The 26,114-nt window shown below is 42.6% G+C and overlaps 1 protein-coding gene across 1 annotated transcript in view; it reads right to left on the bottom strand.

Annotated features, from left to right (window-relative positions):
- The window catches only part of LOC139640259 (leucine-rich repeat and calponin homology domain-containing protein 1-like), a gene marked incomplete at both ends in the record, with an annotated part of 29,501 nt that extends 3,609 nt beyond the window's left edge, over window positions 1–25,892 (bottom strand). The window contains 3 exons of the mRNA XM_071514443.1: window positions 6,839–6,944; window positions 8,292–8,418; window positions 25,748–25,892. Coding sequence (XP_071370544.1) covers window positions 6,839–6,944; window positions 8,292–8,418; window positions 25,748–25,892 — 378 coding nt within the window. The remainder of the gene's footprint in view (window positions 1–6,838; window positions 6,945–8,291; window positions 8,419–25,747) is intronic.
- Window positions 25,893–26,114: the final 222 nt, after the last annotated feature.

Here is a 26,114-nt window from a genome sequence, read left to right on the forward strand (position 1 = left end):
CCCAGGTGCTGACAATCAGGTACCTGATTGGCACCTGCACTGGAACCTGAACATGTGGAGGAACGTTATGTTCAGCGATGAGTCCAGATTCTGCCTACGGAAGTTGGATCGTAGGGTCAAAGTGTGGAGAAGACGGGGAGAACGCTATGCTGATTGCTGCACCGATAGAGTAACACCTTTTGGTGGAGGCAGTGTGATGGTGTGGGGCGGCATCTCCATCACTGGAAAAACGAGGCTCGTCATCATCGGAGGCGATCTCAATGCAGAGAGATATCGAGATGAGATTCTGCAACCGGTGGCGATCCCATATCTCCACAGTCTGGGACCGAACTCCATCCTCCAAGATGACAACGCTCGCCCCCACAGAGCGGGGTTTATCAGAGACTACCTCCAGAATTTGGGAGTAGAGAGAATGGAATGGCCTGCCAACAGTCCTGACCTCAACCCAATTGAACACTTATGGGATCAGCTTGGGCGTGCTGTTCGTGCTAGAGTGACCGACACAACCACGTCGGCTGATTTGCGACAAATCCTGGTTGAGGAGTGGAATGCCATCCCACAGCAGTGTGTGACCAGGCTGGTGACCAGCATGAGGAGGAGGTGCCAGGCTGTTGTGGCTGTGTATGGTTCTTCCACACGCTACTGAGGCTCCTGACTGTTTGTTAAATGAATAAATTGTAAAATTGCCAATATGTCATGTTTCTTCCTTGTTACTGATAGACTTCAATCATCCAATCCACCAAACAACACCAAACAAGAGTCAGTAGCAACAGCAGAATAAGCTGTTTGGCATTGGCAGAGAAGATTTGGCAAATTTTACATGAGCGCAACCCACATACTCAGCTGTGCTGCTCATCCCACAAATGCATGTTCCTTACAAATGAGGCACCATTTAAAAGGGAAATAAACAGGCTTTCCAACGGTATAAAATGTATTGCCAAGAAGCATTGTTACAACAGAGAAATAATCTACCAAACACAAAGTTCCGAACTTTTTGTGCGATGTTTACATGCAAACCAATGAAACCAATGAATGCTGTTGTATAGCAGTAAATTTTATAGTCTGTAATTTTATAATCAGTTTATAAATACACCTGGCTTTGCTTGATGTGTGTACATACAGTATATGTCATATACATACCTCATATATATATATCTACACACATCATATAGATTACATACTTCATATACACATCATTTTACGAGATTATATACATTATATATACGATACTACACAAACACAGCGTGTCTTTGGACTGTGGGAGGAACCCGGAGCACCTGGAGGAAACCCACGCAAACACGGGGAGAACACGCAAACTCCACACAGAAAGGACCGGGTTAGAGATTCAAAACCCACGACCTTCTTGCTGTAGGCTATATCCTGGCTGTACAATACACCACCAACTAACTGGGGTGAATTACATTCCATATGTGTTGTCTTGAAGCCTTGTTCGCTGTTTATGTAGCCGAGTCTCAACGCTCCCTCCTCTGGCGGCCATGTTGGAGGAATCTGCTGAGTACAGACCCTGACAGTTTTTCTCAACTTACCACTTGGCCGTCTCAACAGTATGGAATATACACGGTTAATTTATGTGCTGTTTTTGACTGGAAACTGATCATTTCATCACTGATCCATCTGATTGATTCAGTGTTTCGATAATGTCAGCTTGGTAGCTAGCTAACCATAGTGTAATAATAATAATAATAGTAATAATAATAATAATAATAATACATGTATTTTATAGAGCACTTTCCAGGGTACTCAAAGACACTTTACATAGGTTAAAATGATCACAAAACACATCTAAGTTACATAATAGCTAACATTAGGTTGCTAGTAGCCAGTGGTAGCTAGCAGTGGCTAGTAGTAGCATGCTAACATGTCATTAATGTTACTTGCTTGTTAAATAAGCTAGCTAGCTAACAAGGCCGACACCGATTGTTTGCTAACTGACTCTTCTCAAGCTACAACTCTTCATGTTTTGGAGTAGAGACTAGGGCTAAAGACAAGACAGTTTACTGTGTCACAGTAACCTACATTTGGAAACAAATCCACCTTATCACACTATTCACTTTTACTGAGAACGTTACTGAACGGGTCACTCACAACACGACTATCTTTTTCAAGCGTCTCTCTTTTCCTAGCCTGGTCGTTAGAGATTTAGCCAGTCTTTATTCACAACCATTTCTCTACTCTACTCTAAATGTGCTGTCCTGTAACAAAGGTCAATCCCCCGATGTTGTGTCCATGTTCCCTGTCAGTGTCCCTGAGCCAAACACTGAACCCGTCTGCTCTCTCATAGTAAGTCACTCTGGAATGCCTCAATTGTAAACTCTAGATTAAATTGAACAAAACCTTACCTTACTAACATTAGCCATAATGTTAGCTGGCTGACAGATTAACACTTGGAGACATGGAGTTGGGAACACTGCCTACTTATTTTTTGTATGATAAATGAGCATTTTCCAGAGGATTCATCCAAACTCATTAGCAGGCTACAAGGTTTGATTGGTTCATATAAATATAAATGTGAGATATCCTGAATAAACGGCAAACAGGAGCGCACTGATCACACAGTCTGTATTACTTTGAATATTCTTATTTTTATTGGATGTTCTGTGTTGCCGTCATTGTTATCAGATGGAGCCAAAGTAGCTTGCCGCCACAGTGATGTTTTTGGCAAAGGAGAAAATTAATGAGTTTTTTTTTGCTTTCATCAGCTTCCATGTATTTCTAGTTCTGAACTCGCCTCTCTAACATCAGCCTCTCGCCTCCCCCAACCCTGCCAAGGCTTTAAAACCAGCAGCATTAGCAGCAGCATTAGCATTAGCAGCAGCCTTGGTGGTCTCATCTCCCAGTCTGAGAGTGTCTGAGACTGCCGAGCCAGATCGAGGCTCATCGATCAAACCCGGAGACGGTGATACTAGCGGAGCACGAGCATACGCGATGCTTAGGGAAACACGGCAATAAATCCAAACAGACTTTGACAGGTGGAGGCGCAGGGATGAGGCCCGGATGAATCCTCCGGAAAACAAGTCTTCTCTCGTCATCCTGGTTTATACTGTCAAGAACAAATAAAGCGGCAGAAGACTGTCACTAAACATTAGGAGAGAGGGGTAACTGCTTATGGAGACCTACCACCATGTTGGAAGAGTGACAGCAAATAAAAGATTTTAATGTTCTTGCCTCTTTCTCCCTGACAAAAAACAGATTTCTTAGTCATGTGCAGTGTTATGCTTTTCCAATCTGTTTTATAAAAGGGTAAGAAAAGATATTTCTTTAGAGTGCAAAGCATGGTCACCAACTAAAGCGCTTTTTATAGTCGAACGTAACGTAAACCCTGCATAGACGGGTAGGTACGCAACACCTACACTGAGACACTTTTAAACCCCCAGATACGCGTCAAATAGTGTCAGTTGACGTGCAGAGATGCTATTTTCATTAAAGTATAAAATGTGCTTAAGTTTTATCAGAGAGGAAGCAGCAACCATGTTACAATCTTTGATTTTATCGTCACTCTACCATCATGGTAGGAGACAGAGAGAGAGTGACAGACAGACAGACAGACAGACAGACAGACAGACAGACAGAGAGAGAGAGAGACAGACAGACAGACAGAGAGACAGACAGAGAGACAGAGAGAGAGAGAGAGAGTGACAGACAGACAGACAGACAGAGAGACAGAGAGAGACAGACAGACAGACAGACAGACAGAGACAGAGAGAGACAGACAGACAGACAGACAGACAGACAGAGAGACATAGAGAGAATGACAGACAGACAGACAGACAGAGAGAGAGACAGAGAGACAGAGAGAGAGAGAGAGTGACAGACAGACAGACAGACAGACAGACAGAGAGACATAGAGTGACAGAGAGAGAGAGAGACAGACAGACAGAGAGACATAGAGAGGGTGACAGACAGACAGACAGACAGACAGAGAGACATAGAGAGAGTGACAGACAGACGTTTCAGAAGAGGGATCACAGTGCAGACAGCGATGCGAACCAGGATCCAACACCACTTGACTTTACAATGGCTTCATCCCAGTGAATTAACCTGGATATTTACGTCTGGAAAGTACTGCAAGTACACAATAGCAATGCACTCCGGGTCCTTCGTGAAGTGTCCCTCATTCACATGTGCTTAGTGGTGCTTGAGGGTGTAACAAAACAAAGGAAGTACAGAGCGTACAATTAGAATTGTAAGAACAAGGCCGTTGTCAAGTGTTCCCCGATCTGTTATCCTCCGTGAGGTCATACGTGACACATCATGGATAATATTATGATCTAAACCCAAGGTCTCTACAGGCTAAATTCCCGCTTAGAGATGACAAGAGGGGTTTAAAGGAATAGTTCACCCAAAAATGAAAATCCAGTCATTATCTACTCACCCCCACGCCGATGAAAAGTCGGGTGAAGTTTCTTCGCACAACGGTTAGGTCACAGATCAAAGACCGAAAATGTAACGTCTGTCCAGTAGAGGTCTTCACGGGTCTACCCGGACCCTAGGACCCGAGACCCGACCCGGGACCCGTATGGGTTCGGGTCATCTACTGGACAAACTGTAGAACGGCACAACTTGGCAAGTCGGAAACTTGGCTGTTATTTTGATCTCCTTTTATTAGGCTACCATATGTTGTATCCGACATGATAAACGTTTTTAGCAGTAGAACGGCATTTTTAGTAGCAATTTTAATCACTGGGTTTGTCGGGTCCATAAAACGGACGGGTCTCGGGTCTCTCTCCTCTCGGACATGCACCGGGTCGGGTCTGTAATATCTCGGGCAAAAACGGGTCGGTATATACATATTTTTAAAAATTATTCGACACAACAATTATCCCGGGTCCATTAGGGTTCGGGTCCATCATTTTGGACCCGTGAAGACCTCTACTGTCCAGTTAAAGCGTGCATACTTTTTGGTTGAGTTCATGGAGCGGCTTGGCCACTGTGGCAAAACCGTCCACAAAACGGTCGGTAGTACGAAGCCGTAGGCCGACGAACTGACGCACCTCTGAGATGTTTTTGGGGTGGCGGGCCACTCGACCACCTTTTGAACCTTCTGAGGGTCGGTGGCGACACCTTTGGCGGAGACGACGTGCCCCAGGTAAGCCACTTCCGCTCCCCGGGAACAGGCGGCACTCGGAAAGGTTTCAGCTTCAGGTCAGCTTCGCGTAGTCTGGCGAACACTCGACTGAGCCGCTCCAACGTTTCGGTGCCATCTTGCCCCCAGGACTATAATGTCGTCGAGATACGCCGAGCACGGAGGTACGGAGGGATCGCGAGTTCTCGTAGATCTCGTCTAGCGGCCCACTTCAGACGGGGCGCGCGCTAACGTGAACGCGGCTTTGAGCTCGGCGGCTACGGTGAAGATTTCGGCTATAAAAAGGGTGTAAATGACGTCTCTTCAAGTCAACTTTGGGATCTCGGGGCTTCCGGAGACTTGGATTACGCCGGACGAGCTGTATGGAGCCATTTTATGTTTTTTTTTATGTTTCAAGACAAGTCCCCAGCAACTTCGGTTTTTTAGGACAGTGGTTCTCAAAGTGGGGTCCGGGGAACCCCCAGGGGTCCATGGCACTCTGCCAGGGGGTCCGTGAAAAGTTTTCAGATTCATTAATTTAAATTATCATGATATAAAAAAATGTTTTTTTGAAATGCACTTCAAATTAGCACTTTTCTGCTGATTTCCCTTTGATATTTTGTTTAGGTACAGTGTTGTAGTGCAGCTAATTGATTGTTTTATGGGTATTCTTGTGTTGTTCTTTCACATAACTAAGACTATAGAAGTGTAAAAAATAGGCTACATCAGATTATTCCAAGGGACATACATATCAAGTCAAGTCATTTTTTATTTATATAGCCCAAAATCACAAATCAGAATGAGGGGGTCCCCGGTATACTCTCTATCTTGTAAGGGGTCCTTGGCTGAAAAACAATTGAGAACCTCTGGTTTAGGAGAATGCTGCAACGCTGTTTTGCAGTGAAGCTCCAGGACTGTTTTGTGGACTAAGAAACTTCACCCGACTTTCCATCGGCACGGGGGTGAGGAGATAATGACTGAATTTTCATTTTTGAGTGAACCTTTAAAGGGTTTAATTGTGCCAGAAAGTGCGCAGAGAGGCTTGTTTGGTGTGCAGTCAGAGCCTCCTCAGCCGTTTAAGAAGACACAAAGAAGGTTTTATCCCCTAAACGCATCATCAGGAGGCACTCCGAGAGCTTTACAGTCGGTACTCACTCTGCAGTAGGAGTCGGGGAAGATTGCATGGTCTGAATTCAGTGAAAGTGAGGGCAGAAAGGGTCGTTTGGTCTAAATTTACCCTCTGAAAGTGCACACAGGGTTCTCGGTTCCACACCCAGCTTCTTGTGAGATAGAGAGAGAGGGTTCTGTGGTTGAATTTGACCCAGAGAAAGAAGACGCAAAGGGTTCCTTGATCTAAAATCACATATAAAGACGACATAAAGGGTTGTTTGGTCTAAGTTTACCTTTTGGCAATACCCAAAGGCTTCTATATTTAAACTCAAACTTCTTGCAGGACACAGAGAAGTCTATACTGTCCCAATGTACCCAGAAAGAGCAAACGTAAAGGCTTGTTTGATCTAAATCTCCCCTAAAGAGGACAGAAATGATTGTTTGGTCTAAATTTAGCCTCTGAAAGCACACAGAGTTTTGTGACCCAAACCTGCCAGAGAAAAAGTTTCTGTAAGTTCACCCCGACTGAGAAGGCAGTAAGAGCTGCTTGATCTAAATTCACACGAGGAGAGAAAGAGGACACAAAGTATTGTTTGGTCTAAATTTACTCTCTGGAAACACACTTTTTTTTCCCCACAAACTCACCTTCTGGCAGGACACAGAGGAGGTTCCGGCGGACGTTCAGTTCTCGCAAAGCCTTGAGTCTGCCGATGTGGCGAGGAAGAGCCGTGATCTCGTTACAGCTGATGTCCTGCAGAGGAGCAACAACAACACAGCCATATCTGTTACAGCTGAGAAAGAGTCCATTACTTTCTGTTTTAAAGGTCCCAGCTGGTGTAAAGCAGGACTCCCCTTGCCTCTGTGATGATAAAGGAGTTGGATGGTCTATCTAAACATGGTGAAAGTATCAAAACGCACGGTCGCCAACTAAATCCACACAATCCATATTAGCAAAGCGAGCCTCTAAACGAGCCGTTTGGACTTCCGTAACTTTGTGGCGTCACAAAGGTTCGCTCATTATCATTTTTGTAAGAAATAATAGACTAACAAAGTGTTTTTTTTCAAAGCAGTCGAGCGGTTGTCATTGTTTATTACCGGAGAGTTTTCCCTACCTGTAGCCGCCTGGCGGTGGCGTCTCACGTTTCACTCTCGAAACGGTTAGCCAATTGGAACAGAGGGATTGTTAATATTAATGAGCCTTAAAAACACGGCGACAGAAACGGCCTGTTCTTGGTAAGGCTCAGAGAGATGCTGGAAAATTAACGTGTCAAAATGGATTAAGAGTGTTTGATTGACAGCTTTGAATGGACCTCAAGACACAAAATAAAAATTTGGGAAGTGGAGAATATGGAGCTTTAACATTTGCACGTCGTCAGCTTTTCTAAATACCGTGCTCATTTATTTTCATATCATGTTAGGGGTTTACAGAACCATCAGGGTTCATTAGTCTTTATGATGGGGTTCCTCAAGGAACGTTCTTGGGTCCCCGTATGTTCTCATTCAGCAGAACCCCTAATGGTTCCTCAAAGGCCTTTTGACTTTTAGAGTGCAGGTCCGGTCCCACTGGAGAACAACAGAGTTACATAAGAGCAGACAGCAGCTCCCAGCCGACAACAAACTATTTGCTGAGTCTGATCCTGGCACACACACACACACACACACACACACACACACAAAACACACAAAGCACACACACACTACACAATACCCAAACTACACAGACGCACACATACACATACCTACAAACAGAAACACACATACACATAAACACATAGAAAATATCACTTAGGCCTGCACACACACACACACACACACACACACAAACATATACAACAAACACACACATGCATCCACAACACAAACACTAACACACTACACACATAAACACGTCCATGCACAGCCAATCATATACACACAACTCAGACACACAAACACACACACACACACACACACGCCAGGAGCAGAGCCGTAGTAATAAATTGTAAGGGATTAGGGGGCATCTACAATGGATAATACTATGTATGTATTCACGTTCAAAGTGCACACACACACACTCCACACACACACACAACACACACACACTTTCTCTCTCTCTCACCAGCTCCATGAGGTTATGTAGCTGTCCGATGGTTTCTGGCAGGCTGACCAGCTTGTTGTTGCTGGCGTTCAGGACTCTGAGCGGTAAACCACACAGGCAGGAGGGCAGAGACCCCAGCTGGTTCCGACTGCAGGGAAAACACACACACACACACACACACACACACACACACACACAGCACATGTAGAGATATGGTGAGATACAGCGGTAACAATTCAACAATGTATTTTTTTTTTTTTTTTTTTATCTCATGTCATTACTTTGCTGACCTCCATCAGGAATTGTGATTGTTTTCATTGGTCTGAACCAGAGGGGAAAAGTTCACTTTACTTTACATTTTTGTATTTGTTTAGTTTAGATTCACACTGACAATTAGTAAGTAAGTAAGTAAGTAAACTTTATTTATAAAGCGCCTTTCGGAACCAGAGTTACAAGGTGCTGTACAATGAAAACATTAGAAATAAAAAAGAAAGTTAGAAACAGAAAAGGCAGAACATAACAAAATAAAAGCATTAAAACTGCACAGAAAGCAAACACACATTACAAAACAAAGTGGCTTACGAAACACGTGAGTTTTTAAAAGCTTCTTAAACTATCCACTGACTCTGCGTTTTGTATGGCTAAAGGAAGACAGTTCCAGAGAGTGGGAGCTACAACTGAAAATTACAAGAGAACCAGGCTTGTAAACAAAAGTCACAGTATTACTGGAAGCTTGCATCTGTTGCCCGTGTTTCTTGAGGTGTTTGATTATGTGTTTATAGTAGAGATGAGACCATCTGTTTATCTCAGGACTCTATCTGAGGTTCAGGATTCAATACAACCAGGATACCATGTGATCAATAAAAGTTCAGTTCAGACTGTGCAGAATTCCGTTTATTTCTGAGATTCAAATTTTTCCAGCGATGCCATTGGCTGCTAGAATGTAAACAACAATTTAAAAATGTCATTACAAAGTGACAATAATATAATTTGGATGGAGAGCTTGTGAAACTGTGATGGTCAAGAGTCTCATTAGTGATTACTACAGCAGAATAACATGGAGCTGATATCACCATTCCATGTTCCTGCCAGCAGAATAACATGGAGCTGATATCACCATTCATGTTCCTGACAGCAGAATAACATGGAGCTGATATCACCATTCATGTTCCTGACACAACATACGAACTGACACATATTCATATTGCAAAATTTTGAATTTCAATATATCGCCCCATCCCTAATTTATGGTATCTTTTTTTTTTTTATTCTACCACACTGACGCAAAAAAGTCAATTTCCATCCAACCCAATGTAAGCACAAAATATACAAATCCAACGCACTAAAATAAGTATTTACAATAAAATTCTGCAGCACCTGACAGAGTAAGTGTTGGTGAGACGTTTGCAACTGGCCATAATTAAAGGTAGTGACACTTTAATATATTTATTTAGGCCACAGAGACAGACTGGGACGACACACAGCTGGCTACCCAGGCATCAAGAAAACAAAATATCATATTCACAAACAGGACTCATACAGCATGGCCAAGCAGCCTTATGATTAAGAAAGAAATACATTTTTTTATTGCTGCAATAATAATACTATCCCAAACAACTAAACCTCAAACAGTCATTACAGAGTTGTTACACTGGCTGGTTTTAATATATGAAAACCATAATTATTAAAATATTTAATAACTACCAAGGCAGGAAAACAAACTCTTTCATCCATCAGCCACAACTCAAGAACCACTTTTATTATTTTAGCAGACAAATTACTTCTAGAAAAAGTGAGGGAGGTAGAGAACTGGTGACTTTTACATTTAATTGGCTTCTTACTGCACATGTAGTCATATACACTAGAGACGCACCACACACACACACACACACACACACACACACACACACACACACACACACACACGCATTTAAACACACCTACCAAACCTATACAGATATTGGCTAAACAATGCATGGAAAGCTCCTTATAGAATTTTTAAGATCCTTCATCAAAATTTGTCTCACATATTGTGTTTCTCCACATTAAGACTACATTTCCCATCAGCCCCGTTGCCTCCTGCTTGTGGTAATTTATACTGATGTCTCAATTCTACTCTACTCATTATACACCAATGCCTGTATCTCACACTCTGACACTGTAAAGATGACTAAGTTTGCTGATGATACAACACTGGTGGGACTGATTTCCTGTAATGATGAGACAGCTTATAGGTATGAGGTCTACTCTCTAGTCGACGGGTGTAGCAATAACAATCTGGAACTGAACATCAACAAAACTAAAGAACTTGTGGTGGACTTCTGTAAAAAATCAGGGAGAGCTACTACCGCTGGTCATCAACAGCCAGGTGGTAGAGAGAGTGGCTCATTTCAAATTCCTTGGGACTACAATCTCCTCCTCCCTGAAATGGGAAGACAACTCCACCAACATCCAGAGGCAAGCTCACCAAAGACTACTCTTTTTAAGACAGCTAAGGAAAATTTGTGTCAAGAGTTGCAATGTTACAGTTCCACAGAGCGGTAATAGAAAGTGTGCTCACTTTCTCAATAACTGTATGGTATGGTCTCTGAACTAAACCACATCCACATTCAGCGGAAAGGTTTTTAAAATCTTAAAGCAATCCACATCCTAAATGTTTCACTGGCTGTATAAGCAAGCACATGCACTTTAATTTGTCACTTTAAGGGCATACAATAAGTTGCACTAATTGTACTTATTGTATTTTATACCATGGTCTGGTTGAATACTCGATTCTGATTGGCTGCAGGGTGTCCATTAATTCCTGATAATGGACACCTACTAAGTAGTTCCAGTGAAACTGTCTGTTCACCGTTCTAAATTAATGCGCTGGCTACGTAGCATCAGCCTGTATCTAAAATGAGTAACCATAGCAACAGCCTCATGCTCTGAACGCCACAGGATGGCGACTGTAACACCCAAGCTGCAAGAAGTACACTGCCCCTCTGAACTTACTGATACTTAACATCACATACGGTAAGTGATCATCTCACATCCCATTCGCTATTCAACTTGAAAATCTTGACATTGATTTGGGGACAATGACATGGCTTGATAGCTAGCTAGTCTGGTTGTTCAACATACTGTCAAATTATATTTACTGTTTGTTATTGACTTTGAATGTTGCTAGCATAACGTTAGCTTTCTGACTCATAGCTGAGCCAAAGGGTTCTATGAGCTGAGCGGACTAGAAATATCTCCTGCTGCCAAGTCGTATCTAAGGTTTGTCCTATTTACTGAATTAGTGAACCACTTTTCCATTGCATAAGAACCTTATGAGATGGTAATGATTGTTTCAGGTATTAGTCAAACCCTCAGGTGTTACCAGGGAAGTTATGGCTTGTGAAAAACTTTAGATTTTGATTACAAAACGCATGAAAATATAAATGAATGGTCTTCATTTTTTTTCTTTGGCAAGTGACCATGGTATAAACGGGATAATGCCCGACGAGGTGTCCATTATCAGGAATTAATGGGCCGCGTTCTGGCCTCCCCGTCGTCCATTAATTCCTGATACTGGACACCTCGTCGGGCATTATCCCTTACATAATTGTGGCAGTGTGTTCTCTGTGGACACTTCTTCTGTGTACTGTGTGATTATATGTTTTGCTGTTGTTGAGCAGACCGAAAGAAATTCCAAATCAACTGTATGGTTGATATGGCAATAAATTATTGAATCTTGAATCTTGAATCTTGAATCTTAATGCGGTGATGATTTATTGATGTTAAAAAGCTTCACGCAGCACTTTAACAGGTTCAACTCACCAGGAAAGACCGTCTCTTACAGTCTCTTTTCAGTCTCTTTTCAGTCTCTTTCAGTCTCTTTCAGCTTTAAATCATTTTCGGTGATTTCCGTGAACAGAAAGCAGAACATGAAAGCCGCTCTGACCTCTGGGGCCGCAGTGAAAACATTCCCACTGACCACAGAAAAATCATTTCCGCCAAGAGTTTCACAGACAAAAAGAGCACAAAGAGCGAGAGAGCAGAGCCACAGCGAGCCACTCCAAAGAACACATGCATATTTTAAAGTCTCCCAACGTCCCATTAAAATATCAAACGGGGGAGAGGTCAAAGGTGACGGCATGATAGAATAAATATGTTGTGTAACGGAGTGATTTCACACTGTGCTGCAGTAGAGTGTTTGTTTTGCACAGAGAACAGAGAGCCACATGGGAAAAATTAACTCTCGCGTGAACACTTCCCTTTTCCCCAGCGCACTTCTGCCTTAGGTGTGTGTGTGTGTGTGTGTGTGTGTGCAGAGAAAGTGTAAGGTGTAAACATAACATAGATGAAATAACACATATATACATCATACAACACACTGCAAAACACCTCATGCTGCGAGCCGGCTGTAATGTGTGATAATTAAAACACACACACACACACACACACAATCTATCTTTACCAACAATAGAGAGTAAGAGGCTGGTAAGAGCCAAATGTAAGACTTTTAAGACTTTTTCACACTGCCTGCAATAGATTTTTTTTTTTTTTTTTTATATATGTGTTTATTGATTTTTGATTCAGAAAACATCAACAAAAACAACAATTAAAAGAGGGACAAAATCAAAACAAAACAGATCATCTCGGCTCACAGACTCACACATTCAAACAGGCAAGTGACTCAGGAATTACATAAAATAAAAATAAAAATAACAAACAGCTAAATAGCAGGTATCACACAGGTCCATACTACATAAACCCTCTTGTAATAATAGCAGAGATATCTAAACCAATATATGACATAAAAGGCTCCCATGTTCTACGAAATACATTGTCTTTGCGATGTAACATGCATATGGCTGGCAAAAGCAAACCTGTTTCTGACTGGACATAGTTAATAAAAGTTATGAAACTATAAATGGGCAAAATAAGGAAAAGGACACTGGGAAGTTAGGAACATGACGTCCAACTGTGTTCAGTAAAGCAGACAGGAAGCAGACTGTTCTGTTTTAGTCTCAGTGAACATGCAGCAGAAACAAACCTGACAAAATAATAAGCCTCTAATAGTTCTATTTAATACATCTGATACACTTTATAAGGTCTTTATAAGCTAAAACAAAGTTACTCCCAGACTGTGTACAAAGGGTTTTTTTCCAACGCAGGAGTGTAAATATGATTTGAGAGATGTTTGTAAGTTTACTGTACAAAAAGCTAAAAAAGGGATTAAGAGGAGATTATGGAATTATTATGGAACAATGATAATATAAATCTTAGAATGTGTAACTCGCTTTTGGTTTTCAAAAGAATGGTTTATAATGCTATTTTTGAGGGTTACAAGTGTGAATATTTTTTTATTTTATTATTATTTTTTATTTGTGGAGGGCTTAAACTGATAAGAATGTAGGATAGGCATATATAAGCATTATGCTTCTGTCTGTGCCTTTTCAGTCACTACTTAATACATAGATTGTTGATTTTGTTTATACTGTCTACACTGCTTATACTTATTGTATATTAGATTGTACATTGTGTATATACTGTTTATACCTATTGTATTGAGTGTGATGACTGAATACTACTTTATAAGGGCTTGAATTCAGGTAATGTAAGACTTCTCAGGACCCTGAACCCGCCTGCAGGATCTGACCAGACTCTTCCTCTTGGTGGAGCAGCAGTGCTGCAGCAGCAGTGCAGCACTCAGTGTAAAAAAGTACATCAGGCATCTAAAGCCTGTATCACACAAACCTGCAGTGGCAGTGCAGACAGTTCATACAACTGATCCTACATAATCCTACATAACTAGCATATCAGTCCACAGATGTAGTAATTATAGATATTATATTATATCATGTAGTTATATATTATATTATTAACACTATTGTATGTTTGAAGCTCTACTGCTGCACTTTGGCTTCATTCCCAAGAGGAATTGAAGAGTTTGTTTGGAAAATCATATAACTCCATCTGTTAATTTCTATAAATCCTGTTTTTTTTCCTGGTAATATCAATCAAACAATCACACTAGTAATGCACTGTCTATAGTCAATATTGGCTTTTGCCCATATACTGTATATACAGTTTTGCAAATGAACTCTTCAATTGTTTGGTCAGATCTAGGTTTTGCTCTGTTTTTAGCTATCAGGAGTTATGAGGAGTGAGCTAGTAGTCGTTTGAAATATTTGTGGTGTTTCTACTGTGTAACAATGAGGAAAGTACTGCACGCGGTACTACAGCAGCAGGGCTTCTACAGCGGCTGCCATTGTTTATTAGCTGAAGTCAAAAGTCTGTGAGCTAAAGTTAGTGTGTGTTCCTGCTGACTCATCTCAGCCTCATGACATCAGTTCTCACGCCGACGCTTCCTCTCTCTGCCGTGCCTCTGGTTCAGGTGGTTTCATTCAAAGCTTCTTTAAAGAAACTTTGCTGGGTAGTGAAGGATTCACTACCCAGAAACCCTGTAAACTGAACATCTTCAGTTCCAGCAGACCCACTGGAGCAGCTGGGGGGTTCGATGCCTTGCTTGAGGACACTTCAGCAGCAGCTCGTCTCTTATTCACTCCCCACATCAACAGTCTACTGGAAACCCCTGTATGGCCTATATGAAACCCAGCAACGTTGCTTCCTGTGAACGTTTACGATTAAAATGTCATCTATAGGCTTAGCAGCTGAGATTAAGCTTGGTTGCTAAGAGTTGCATGTTGGGCAATTTGAGTAATTAGCATAATGAGCTAATTAATCACCAAAAACTGGAAATGGCTATAATTTTGCTTCTAGTTAACTTAGAAAGGTGATCTAAGAGTCTAAGTCCATGTTTGTGATGTCCAGAAATTCATCTATTACCATGGTGCAGTCATGCAACCTTTCCTCATTAGCATAATTTGCATAAATTATGTAAAAATTAGGTCAAAATCAGGAAATGGCTATATTTTTCGCATTTAGTCAACTTAGAAACATGATCTTAGAGTCTAAGTATATGTTTTGATGTCCAGAAATGTATCTCTTGCCATAATTAAATCATGCAACCTTTCTTCATTAGCATAATTTGCATAAATTATGTAATAATTAGGCCAAAACCAGGAAATAGCTATATTTTTGCTTTTACTAAATTTAGAAAGATAATCTTAGTGTCTAAGTCTATGTTTGGATGTCCAGAAATTAATCTCTTGCCATAACTAAGTCATGCAACCTTTCCTCATTAGAATAATCTGGACCATTTAAAAGTGACATGGTATTAGATATTATTTCGTTTTTATTTTTCATTATGCTATTCATTTATACCCGCCCCCGAATGTTTCATAACATGTTGTAAAAAAGATTTTATGAGCAACGATGTGCAGTCCCCCCCCTCCCCCACCCGCCTCCCACCGGCACCACCTGCTACTCTCCACCTGACTCCCCCATGATGCCCCACGAACACACGATGAATGATAATAATACCTCCAAAAAGGACATTTCCCTGCTGGTCTGAGGAGTCAGACTGCCAACCTGACCTGCTGTCTCCACTGCTGCAGATAGTGTTTGTTTTACTGCTGATTTATCTACAGTGTGATATGGATTTCATATCAAAACAAAAAATATGACGCAAAAGAACAGACTGATATGTTTTGATTCTAGGTTCCTATTGGCCTCTAAATCAAAACAGTGACTGCTGACTCTTCATAAACTCTGTATAACAAAGACAAATCAGGAACCTACATATTTATTATCTGATGTGTTTGTTCCATATTAGAGTTTCACACTGATAAACTGTTTTGCTGCTACATCAGGCCGATACTGGCTTTTTAATAAAAAAAAAGAGCAAGACAATGCTCCCCACCACAGATATGATGGAGGTGAGGATGTGACAGTGGTGGGTAGAGTACTGAAAATCTATACTCAAGTAAAAGTACAATTACTCCCATAAAAAAATGACTCAAGTAAAAGTGAAAATTACCATTCGGGAAACCTGCTAAAGTAAAAGTAAAAAAGTACCTGGTTAATAAATGACTCAAAGCACAAGTTACTTTCCATTTTAATATTCTTTAGGGTGTGCGGGCCAGTGCAAAATAATGATAATGATAATAACAGCACTTGTTGATAAAACTGTCTTAGCCCTTTATAAAAAAGAATATAAGTCTGTTTAACTCTAGTATTTACAGACATTATCAAAGTAACCAAACCTATTACAGCCCCAAAATGCAGTAGATACCGAATACAATACAATAGGGCTCCAACTAACGATTATTTTCATTGTCGATTAATCTGTCGATTATTTTCTCGATGAATCGATTAGTTGTTTGGTCTATAAAATGTCAGAAAATGGTGAAAAATGTGGATCAGTGTTTCCCAAAGCCCAAGATGACGTCCTCAAATGTCTTGTTTTGTCCACAACCCAAAGATATTCAGTTTACTGTCATAGAGGAGGAAAGAAACCAGAAAATATTCACATTTAAGAAGCTGGAATTTTGACTTATTTTTCTTAAAAGATTACTCAACCCGATTAATCGGTTATCAAAATAGTTGGCAACTAATTTAATAGTTGACAACTAATCCATGCAGCTCTACAATACAATTAATTAAAAGTCAGATTTTCTGTTCTGTAGTATTACTCCCTGTACCAAGACCTCAGTCAATCAACTAGAGAAAGTGTGTGCTCCCCCCCCCCCACCCCCCCACCCTACACTCAACCCCCGCATTTAGAGCAGACTAGTTGTAACGAAGGCATAAATGGCAAATGTAGTGAAGTAAAAAGTAGATTCCTGGCTCAAAAATATACTCGAGTAGTATAGTACAGTTTAAAAAAAAGGAACTAAAAGTACTCGTTCCTTAAAAAAAACAATGTGATTTTAACTTTATGGTTTCAGAGGCGTAATACAATCTCATCAGTCTGAGTTTCAGTGGAGAGTTTTAGTGTCCCGTGATGCTCGGGCTGTTTCCGAGGCTTTTCCACCCTGATGAGAAGAAAACTCTGGAGGAAAACACTGAAAACGTGATATGTTTGGCATGGAAAATGGTCAAATGTAAAGACACAGACTATCGACACAAATTATCGGCTATATCAGCAGCTTCAATGTAAAAAAATATTGATCAGTTGAGATGTTTTCCATGCGGACCACAGAGATGTGTTGGGTCTGGTTCTGCTTCAGCCTCTGGACCAGAAACACTGAAACTCCACAGAAAATTCAAACTGCTGCATTTGATCAGCTTCTTTTCACCAGACTGTATACTTGCACTTTCTAATATACTGTTTTTATACTTGTTCTTTTTATACTTCCAACTGTTTTTATGTCTCTTTTTAAAAAAAAAAAAAAAATTTTCCCCAATCAAGCTTGTAAAGCAGCTGGAGTCGTATTGGAAATTTGCTCTATAAATAAATCTGTCTTGACTATAAGAGAGAGGCAGAACAGAGCAAACAGCTGCTTTAATCCCTGACCAAGCACAGCACAAGATCTGGGAATAGACACACACACACACACACACACACACACACACACACACACACAAACAAACGCACAGCCAAATACCAGCACAAACAAACACACACATTTATGTACGTACAAGAATTCAAATGCTTGCAAAAGACACATATATGCAAGCATGCACACACACACATACATGCAGTCAGAAACACACACACACACACACACACACACACACACACACACACACACTCACACGTCATCACCACAAGATTGTGAAACCCCCTCTGACTCAGTTCTGAAAATAACATTCAGGAAATATAATAAAAGTGAGTTTATCCAGCTGTTCACACACACACACACACACACACACACACACACACACACACACACACGTTAAGTCTCACACAATGGAAAAAGTGTAACATTAGACTTTGACTATTCTTCACCCAGAGTTATTGGCTGTTTTTACGTTGGAGAAGATTGAGACTCAACAAGGCCTCTAATCCTGTCTGCAAACTGTGTGTGTGTGTGTGTGTGTGTATATGTGTGTGTGTGTGTGTGTGTGTGTGTGTGTGTGTGTGTACTCGCGTTGAGTGCTAGTACCCCAAAAAAGTATCATGGTACCTGAGAACCAGTACTCTATTTTGTATCATTACTGTATTTTAAACAACTGACAGTGAAGCCTGCCTCGTTCTGCTTCTGCTGTCAGCTATAGTGATTTACTACGATTCCCAGAATGCCTTGCTGCAACCACCACAGCACTTGCCTCGTCGTTAAGAGCAGAGAGACTGTGGATCCAGATCTGTTATGTGGGAACCTATGCCTAAGAGAAAATAATGAAAAATGCTCTGTGGACTTTACGTACACACACACACACACACACACACACACACACACACACACAAACGGCATTTCATTGAGTTTGTGATGCACTTTATTCTACCTCTTGTATTTATTATCCTTGTTTGTATCTGTGTGCTTTGTTTTCTGTAAAGTGCTTTGCGTTTTGGTAAAATCACTTTTTAATAAACTCGACTCGACTTCATTTCTCTCCGAGCAAATAAATCCTTTAAAGTTTATTATACAGACAACATTTCGAGCCGGAATTGTTACGTAACCATTACCCACAATGCCATTTAAATCTATCTCCATACATCATTGTCACACACTGAGATGGCGCCATCTATAAGCAATTCATTCAGTTTGCGGAAATCCTAATTTCTTACTGATCCAAGAATCTTGTGCAAAAACCTCAATACAATATGCAAAGATACCATAGAAAAAGCAATGTAATACACAATCTCTATTAAAAAATTCAGTTTTTTTTTTACATAATGGTGAGAGAAGATCAGAGGTGGGGACTGAAATCACATGACTTGGACTCGAGTCACAGTTTGAATTGGTTGAGACTTGACTTGGGTTCTGCTGACTTGGGACTTGACTACACTGCAATACTCTACATAATTGACTGAAAATGTAAAAATAGAGCTGAAAATACAACTTGCTGTGTACCACCTGGGTAGTCTAATATGTAATATGTATGTATTGATAACTCACAAATTGAGTCAAAACTATTTAATTCAAAGGGATTTGAGGGAAATTTAAGGAAATTTAATTTTAAATCCGTTTAAAACACGAATACATTTTTTTTTAATGTATCGATACGAGGGGCTGGAAAATCGATACAGTATCATGGAAAAAAAAATATTGCAGTGCTCAGCTGTATCGATTTTTTTTGCACGGCCCTAATGAACATACGAACATACAAACCGCAACACATTTTGTAAACACACAGCAAAGCTACCGGGCGACGGAAGCCCTTAAGGACAAACCGTGCATAAAGGCTAATGGCTAAAATAAACGTAACTATGGAGAAATGTCTGAAATCGCTTATTGCAGGTTTAAGTGCATCAAAATAATCACTAACCAAATAAACATGCAGCTAAATGCTAAACATTCTCTTTCTGAACTGTACCAAGTTCAGTCTCATGAATTCAGAAGAACCAAAACACTCCTTCCAAACACTCACTGCTAACTGGAATGATCTTAAATCACATTACACTTCTTGCACAGATGAATGAAACCCAGAAAATATACGTTTCCACTTTTACCAAAACATTTACTCTGCAAATATTTGAAAAAAAATAAAATCTACATATACAACACAGCATGTTTGTGGGCCCTGTCAATCAAGCGGAATTTGGAATCTCAATTGTTAATGTCACAGTGGGGCAGTGGCAGCAGTGTGATGTCATGACTCCACGGTATAAAAGATCGCCCAGTGGCCCAGAGAGGCATTTCATTTGTTGACACGATGGAGGAGATACGGAAAACACAAAGACAGAAGAAGAAGAAGAAGAAGGAGAACATGGAGGTGCAGCGGAACACACAGCAGGAGGAGGCCCAGGTAAGCCCCGCCCACCGCACTGCAGGGCGGAGAGCCTGCCTGGAGCCCCCTGCTGAGAGAAACACTGGTGTCGGGGCCCGGCTCCAAGGAGGCAAGAGACAGGAGAGGATATGGAGCAGCCAGGAACATCGGCTGATGATTGAGGCAGAGGAACTGCACAAGCTGGTTCTGGGTCTAGAGTCTTCTACCCAGAACCAGGAACAGACCACGGTCCAGAGAAAGTGGAGCATCCAGGAACGCCGGACGATAATGGAGGGAGACGAGCATGTCAGGCGGCTTCTGGACCTGGACTCTTCTGGCCGGGGCCACAACCAGATCCAGTTTCTGTTCCTAGGCCTCCTGGAACAGGCCCGGGTCCAAGGGAACCAGAGCCAGGAGAGAAAATGGAGCAGCCAGGAACATCAGCTGATGATTGAGGCAGAGGAATATCATAAGCTGGTTCTGGGTCTGGACTCTTCTGCCCAGAACCAGGGACAGACCAGGGCCCAGAGGGACTGGAGCAGCCAGGAACGCCAGACAATAATGGAGGGAGATGAGCATGTCAGGTGGCTTCTGGACCTGGACTCTTCTGGCCGGGGCCAGAACCAGATCCAGTTTCTGTTCCTAGGCCTCCTGGAACAGGCCACGGTCCAGGGCCAGGAAGAGGCCAAGGCCCAAGAACAGGGCCAGGAAGAGGTCCAGGCCAAAGGACAGGCCCAGGGAGAGGTCCAGGCCAAAAAACAGGTCCAGGGCCAGGGCCAGGTCCAGGCCAAAGAACAGCCCAAGGGCCTGGGCCATGAAGAGGTCCAGGCCAAAGAACAGGCCCAGGGAAAGCCCCAGGGCCAGGTCCAGGCCAAAGAACAGGCCCAGGAGCAGCCCCAGGGAAAGACCCAGGCCAAAGAACGGGCCCAGGAACAGCCCCAGGGAAAGACTCAGGGCCAGGTCCAGGCCAAAGAACAGGCCCAGGAGCAGGCCCAGGGAAAGACCCAGGCCAAAGAACAGGCCCAGGAACAGCCCCAGGGACAGGTCCAGGCCAAAGAACAGGCCCAGGAACAGCCCCAGGGAAAGAACCAGGGCCAGGAACAGGGCCAGGTCCAGGCCAAAGAACAGGCCCAGGGCCAGGTCCAGTCCTTTGAGGAGGAGAAGGAAACTCTTCTCCATCAAATAGAGGAACTGAAAAATGCGCTCCACAGAGAGAAGAGCCTCGGTGTCCAGGCTGAAAACAAAAGCCAGGCGCTCATCCTCAGCCTGCAGCTCCAGGTTCTGGAGCAGGACATCAGGCAGAAGGAGGCTGTCTTTGCAGCAAAGGAGCTGGAGGAAACTCTGCAAAAGGAGAAGGAGAAGAACCAGAAGGCCCTGCAGGAGGCCGAGCAGAAGCTGGAAAAACACCGCCTCCGGTGGCAGGAGGAGAAGGCCGGTCTCCTCGGGGCCACGGAGGCCAACCGGCGGGCCCTGGAGGAGAAGGAGAGAGAGTGGGCCGAGAGGAAACGCTTCTTGACGGAGAAGGTTGAAGACCTGGACAGGGACCTCTTCGAGCTCACTTACGAGGAGCAGCCGGAGGAGCCGGAGAAGCCCAAGAGGCGCAGCTGGCTGAGGAGGATCATGGACGCCCTGACTCCGGCCCGCAAGGAGAGGAAAAAGAAGGAGAAGAAGGGGAAGAAGAAGCCCAGTTCCAACAAGGGCTCCAAATAATTCCTCTAATCCTTCAATTGAGCATTATTGACACCTGTGCTCACACAAACACCCAACCCCGCAACATTCATTTCCAACCCCACTGCACCCCCTTACACCCCCCTGTCAAATTCCCACAAACCTTTTGCCTCTTGTTTTCCCTTAATAAAAGATATCAGCCATGATATCTACAATAATGTGCTGCCTGCATAGTTTTATTTCGGTAAGAGAGTTAGAAGTTCCACTACAGTCAACAGTGTTTGTTGTCACTAGACTGTTTATGTGGTTTTGCTATTTGAATGCAAAAACAGCAGGTTTCTAAAGGTCTGAAGGTTCACTTTAATTCTATCACTCCCTCCTGTTTCACTCCTCCTCACATTGTTTCGTGTAACCCCTCTCTTTCTCTGTCTCTCTCTCTCTCTCGCTCTCCCCCCTAGGGGGCGTCTACAATGGATACTATGTATGTATTCACTTTCAAGTGCACACACCACACACACACTCTCTCTCTCTCTCCCTCCTCTCCCCCTCTCTCTCTCTCTGTCTCTCTCTATCCCTCCCTCCCTCCCCCTCTCTCTATCTCTCCCCCCCTCTCTCTCTCCCTCCATCTCTCTCTCTCCCTCACTCTCTCCCCCCTCTCTCTCTCCCTCACTCTCTCCCTCCCTCCCTCTCTCTCTATCTCTCGCTCCCTCTCCCTATCTCCCTCTCTCTCTCTCTCTCTCTCCCTCCCTCTCTCCCTCCCTCTCTCTCTCATACCCTCCACTCGTCCTCTCTGCGCCATGGAAACAACCTTTACTCTCACTACGGCTCCCCACAAAGGACAAACAGCATCAGGTGGGAAAGAGAAAAGAAGAGTTTGAGTTCTTGACATTTACATTCAAACTCCGGGAAACCGCTAGAAAAAAAAACAAAAAAACAGATTTTACCGCCCAGTGTGGGAAAACAGATGGAGAAAATACAGAAATCCACTTTTTCGGTCTGGTCGCTCTTTCCTCTGCCGCACAGGAAGTGATGCGTTTTACGTTTTCCGGTTTGTTTGGAATAAACAGAAGAAGAAGACCTGCATCAACAGAGAATCCAAGCTCCGCCCACATTAAAATCTCTTTGTCTCTCTCCCTCCCTCTGTCTCCCCCCTCCCCCCCCCCCTCTCTCTTTGACTATCTCCCCCTCTCCCTCCCTCTCTCTCTCTCTCTCTCCCTCCCTCTCTCTCTCTCTCTCTCTCTCTCTCTCTCTCTCTCTCTCTCTCTCCCTCTCCCTCCATCTCTCTCACTCTCCCCCCCTCCCTCTCTCTCTCTCTCTCGACGGTAGCCTGTTTGGGACATTAAAGGCACTATAAATAAAGCTGCATTATAATGTGTTCCTGGGGAAGAAGACACAGCGTCCTGCTCTTCCTGTTTTGACAGGCCAGACTAGTGTGTGTGTGTGTGTGTGTGTGTGTGTGTGTGACTAAAATCCTCACATTCAAATGTGATTATCCTTCCTGTCCGTGGCGAGATATAAAGACTTTCTGTCTGAAGTGTTTAAGGAAAATCAGACTCATCATCTTGTCATGTTGCAATGGGCTTTACACACACACACACACACACACACACACACACACACCACACACACACACACACACACACAGCCTCTCCAGTCACGGTGCTATGGTCCATGTTACTGAGTTAATCAGTAATTTATTTAATGAGTGATCAATTTAATTAGGACTTAAAATGCTGATTTGGCTGAACGCATGAAATAAATGACGGATGAAGGCTTACTCTGTGTGTGTGTGTGTGTGTGTGTGTGTGTGTGTGTGTGTGTGTGTGTGTGTGTGTGTGTGTTAAGCTCGTTGGGTATTCCTGTGCAGTCTGTGTGTATAGAGTGTGTCGCCTGTGAATGAGTTCGAGTGTGTGTGTGTGTGTGTGTACCTGGCTGTGTGTGTGTGTGTATGTGCCCAATGTTCACAGTGTTTTTCTATGTATGTTTGCCTCTGTGTAGGTGTTTGAGTGTGTCCTTGTGTGTGTGTGTGTGTGTGTGTGTGTGTGTGTGTGTGTGTGCATGCATAAATAGTCAAATCCACCGTGCATGAAGAGCAGATCAGTTCCTGTGACAGAGTGTGTGTATGCAAGAATATGAAACATTGTCGTGTGTGTGTGTGTGTGTGTGTGTGTGTGTGTGTGTGTGTGTGTGTCAGGACTAATTCATCAGTGATTCCAGAGTGAGTCGTCTCATGCTGATGATGCGTTCAGTGAGTGCAGGCCTTTCTGTGTCTGGACCTGGATCCACATCATTTACATCTCGATCTACATAATATATAAAGACAGGAAGTATATATTTTTTTTTACATTGTTTTGTTTTCTTTCAGTCTGGTGCTAAACACTGTGTTTGTGATATGAACTGGGGGGGGGCGGGGGGGGGGGGGGGGTAAATTGATTCATCATTTATAAAAGTCTATAAAATGACAAATCGTGAGCTTAGAATTACAAGGGTCTATCTGCCTTCAGGACAGTTCTGCGATATCGAGCTTCAACGTTTTCAGCATCCATTGAGTTAAATGGAGATGGGTCCTTTTGTTTTAGAAATTACAGACTCCAAAATCATTATTTTCAAAAAATAACACCACACATATGTCAACAGGCACTCATAGAATAGGTTCATGTGACTAACTCAGTTTTGACAAAAAAGGTCAGATAGAACCTTATGATACCAAGGTCACGAAATGTCCATCACAGTTCCCAGAAGTCAAAGTTTTCGGGTTTCTTCCTCAGTCTGACCAGCAGACAACAAACACACTGCAAGCCTTAGTGCTCAATTCGGATTTATTGCTCAGATCTGATTTTTTTTGTTTGGCTGGTCACATTATTTTTTTTTAAAAATGTGCTCATCTAGTGACGTAAAAGTCGCATGAATTCCGATATGACAAATGACAATGAAATGACAATGAAAAAAAATCAGACCTGTATCTGATTTAGGAGCACATATGAAAGTGGCCTAAATCAGAATTGAAAAGATCAGATTCCATGCGATTTGTGCCGTTCACACTGTTATGAAAAAAACACAGATCTGAGTCACATATGAGCAAAAAAAAAAAAAAAAAAATCAGATTTGGGGCCACTTTTGCCTGCAGTCTGAACGCAGCCCAAGTGACTAAAACAATTCATCTGTTATCAAAATAGTGTGTACTGGACAGAAAGAAAGATTATGAAGCGTTGAGAGGGGAAAGAGGATTTGTTTTTGGGGTTTTTTTTTAATAAAGAACAGCTTGACCTTTCAAAACAGCAAGAGAGACAGAGTGCAGTACTGTATGTGTGTGAAGGTCAGCACCAGGTGTGTGTGTGTGTGTGTGTGTGTGTGTGTGTGTCACAGGTCTGATACTGAGTGCGGTCTTGGAGTTAACTGACAGTCCATTGAATGCCAGTCATGCGTGTTGACTGGTACCACACACACACACACACACACACACACACACACACACCTGCCAGTGACTCATACAATGGCATAATAGCGCAGCACTGGTGAAACAGTGGGAACGGTCTGACTGTAAGCCAACACACAATAGAGTCTGGTCACTTTAAAGGACAATGACACTGTTTTTTACATCGTAAAAGAGAGAGAGAGAGAGAGAGAGAGAGAGAGAGAGAGAGAGAGAGAGAGAGAGAGAGAGAGGTGACTGCAGACAGACAGGACGTCAAATTAATAGTAAAACCTCGGTCCAATGACTGAAAGCCAGTGAGTCCATGTTGGGAGTCGACTGGTCTCCTCTATCTCACACCGGTAGTATTATTAGCTCTAGTGTTTCTCCGCATTAAGACTACATTTCCCATCAGCCCTGTCGCTTCCTGCATCCTCTGCTTCTCCTCTGGCTGCTGCTTTCCAAACCACGATTAAAGAGTTCATTTCCAAAGTTAAAGTTCCACTCAAAGTTCAACTGAAGTTTAACACTCCAAAAAAAAAAAAAAAAGAGTAGGTATCACTTTCCCCCCAAAGGATTGATGTCTCACTTTAGAATAAAACTCCTCAATCTCCTCAAAGAATGTGTGTGTGTGTGTGTGTGTGTGTACCTGAGGTTTAAGGAGGTGAGGGACTGCAGGCTGATGATGCTGTCTGGGATGGTCCTGATGCAGTTGTGATACAGGTTGAGCGTTTCCAAGGCGACCAGCTGGCAGACTTCCGTGGGAACGTCGGCCAAGCGGTTCTTCGACAGATCTGGAGACAGTTTAAAACATTTCAATAAGTAACGCTACAGGGAAAATACATAGATCCCAACTGAAAAAAAAAATCTGCAGGTTCAAAAGCTGAAAGGCCGGGTCACTTTTTTTCTTAACTTTAGTCTTAAGAAAAAAAAAAAAAAGGAAAAAATGCTATTGTCAAAACAGTTCTTATATCATTTCTTAACTTTCTTCTTATGTTTCTTCCTAAGAAAAAAAA

This window comes from Centroberyx affinis, unplaced genomic scaffold (assembly GCF_046629955.1).
Source record: "Centroberyx affinis isolate AG114_WGS23_722 - 3 ecotype Tasmania unplaced genomic scaffold, CSIRO-AGI_Caff_v1 ptg008813l_1, whole genome shotgun sequence".
NCBI lineage: Eukaryota > Metazoa > Chordata > Actinopteri > Beryciformes > Berycidae > Centroberyx > Centroberyx affinis.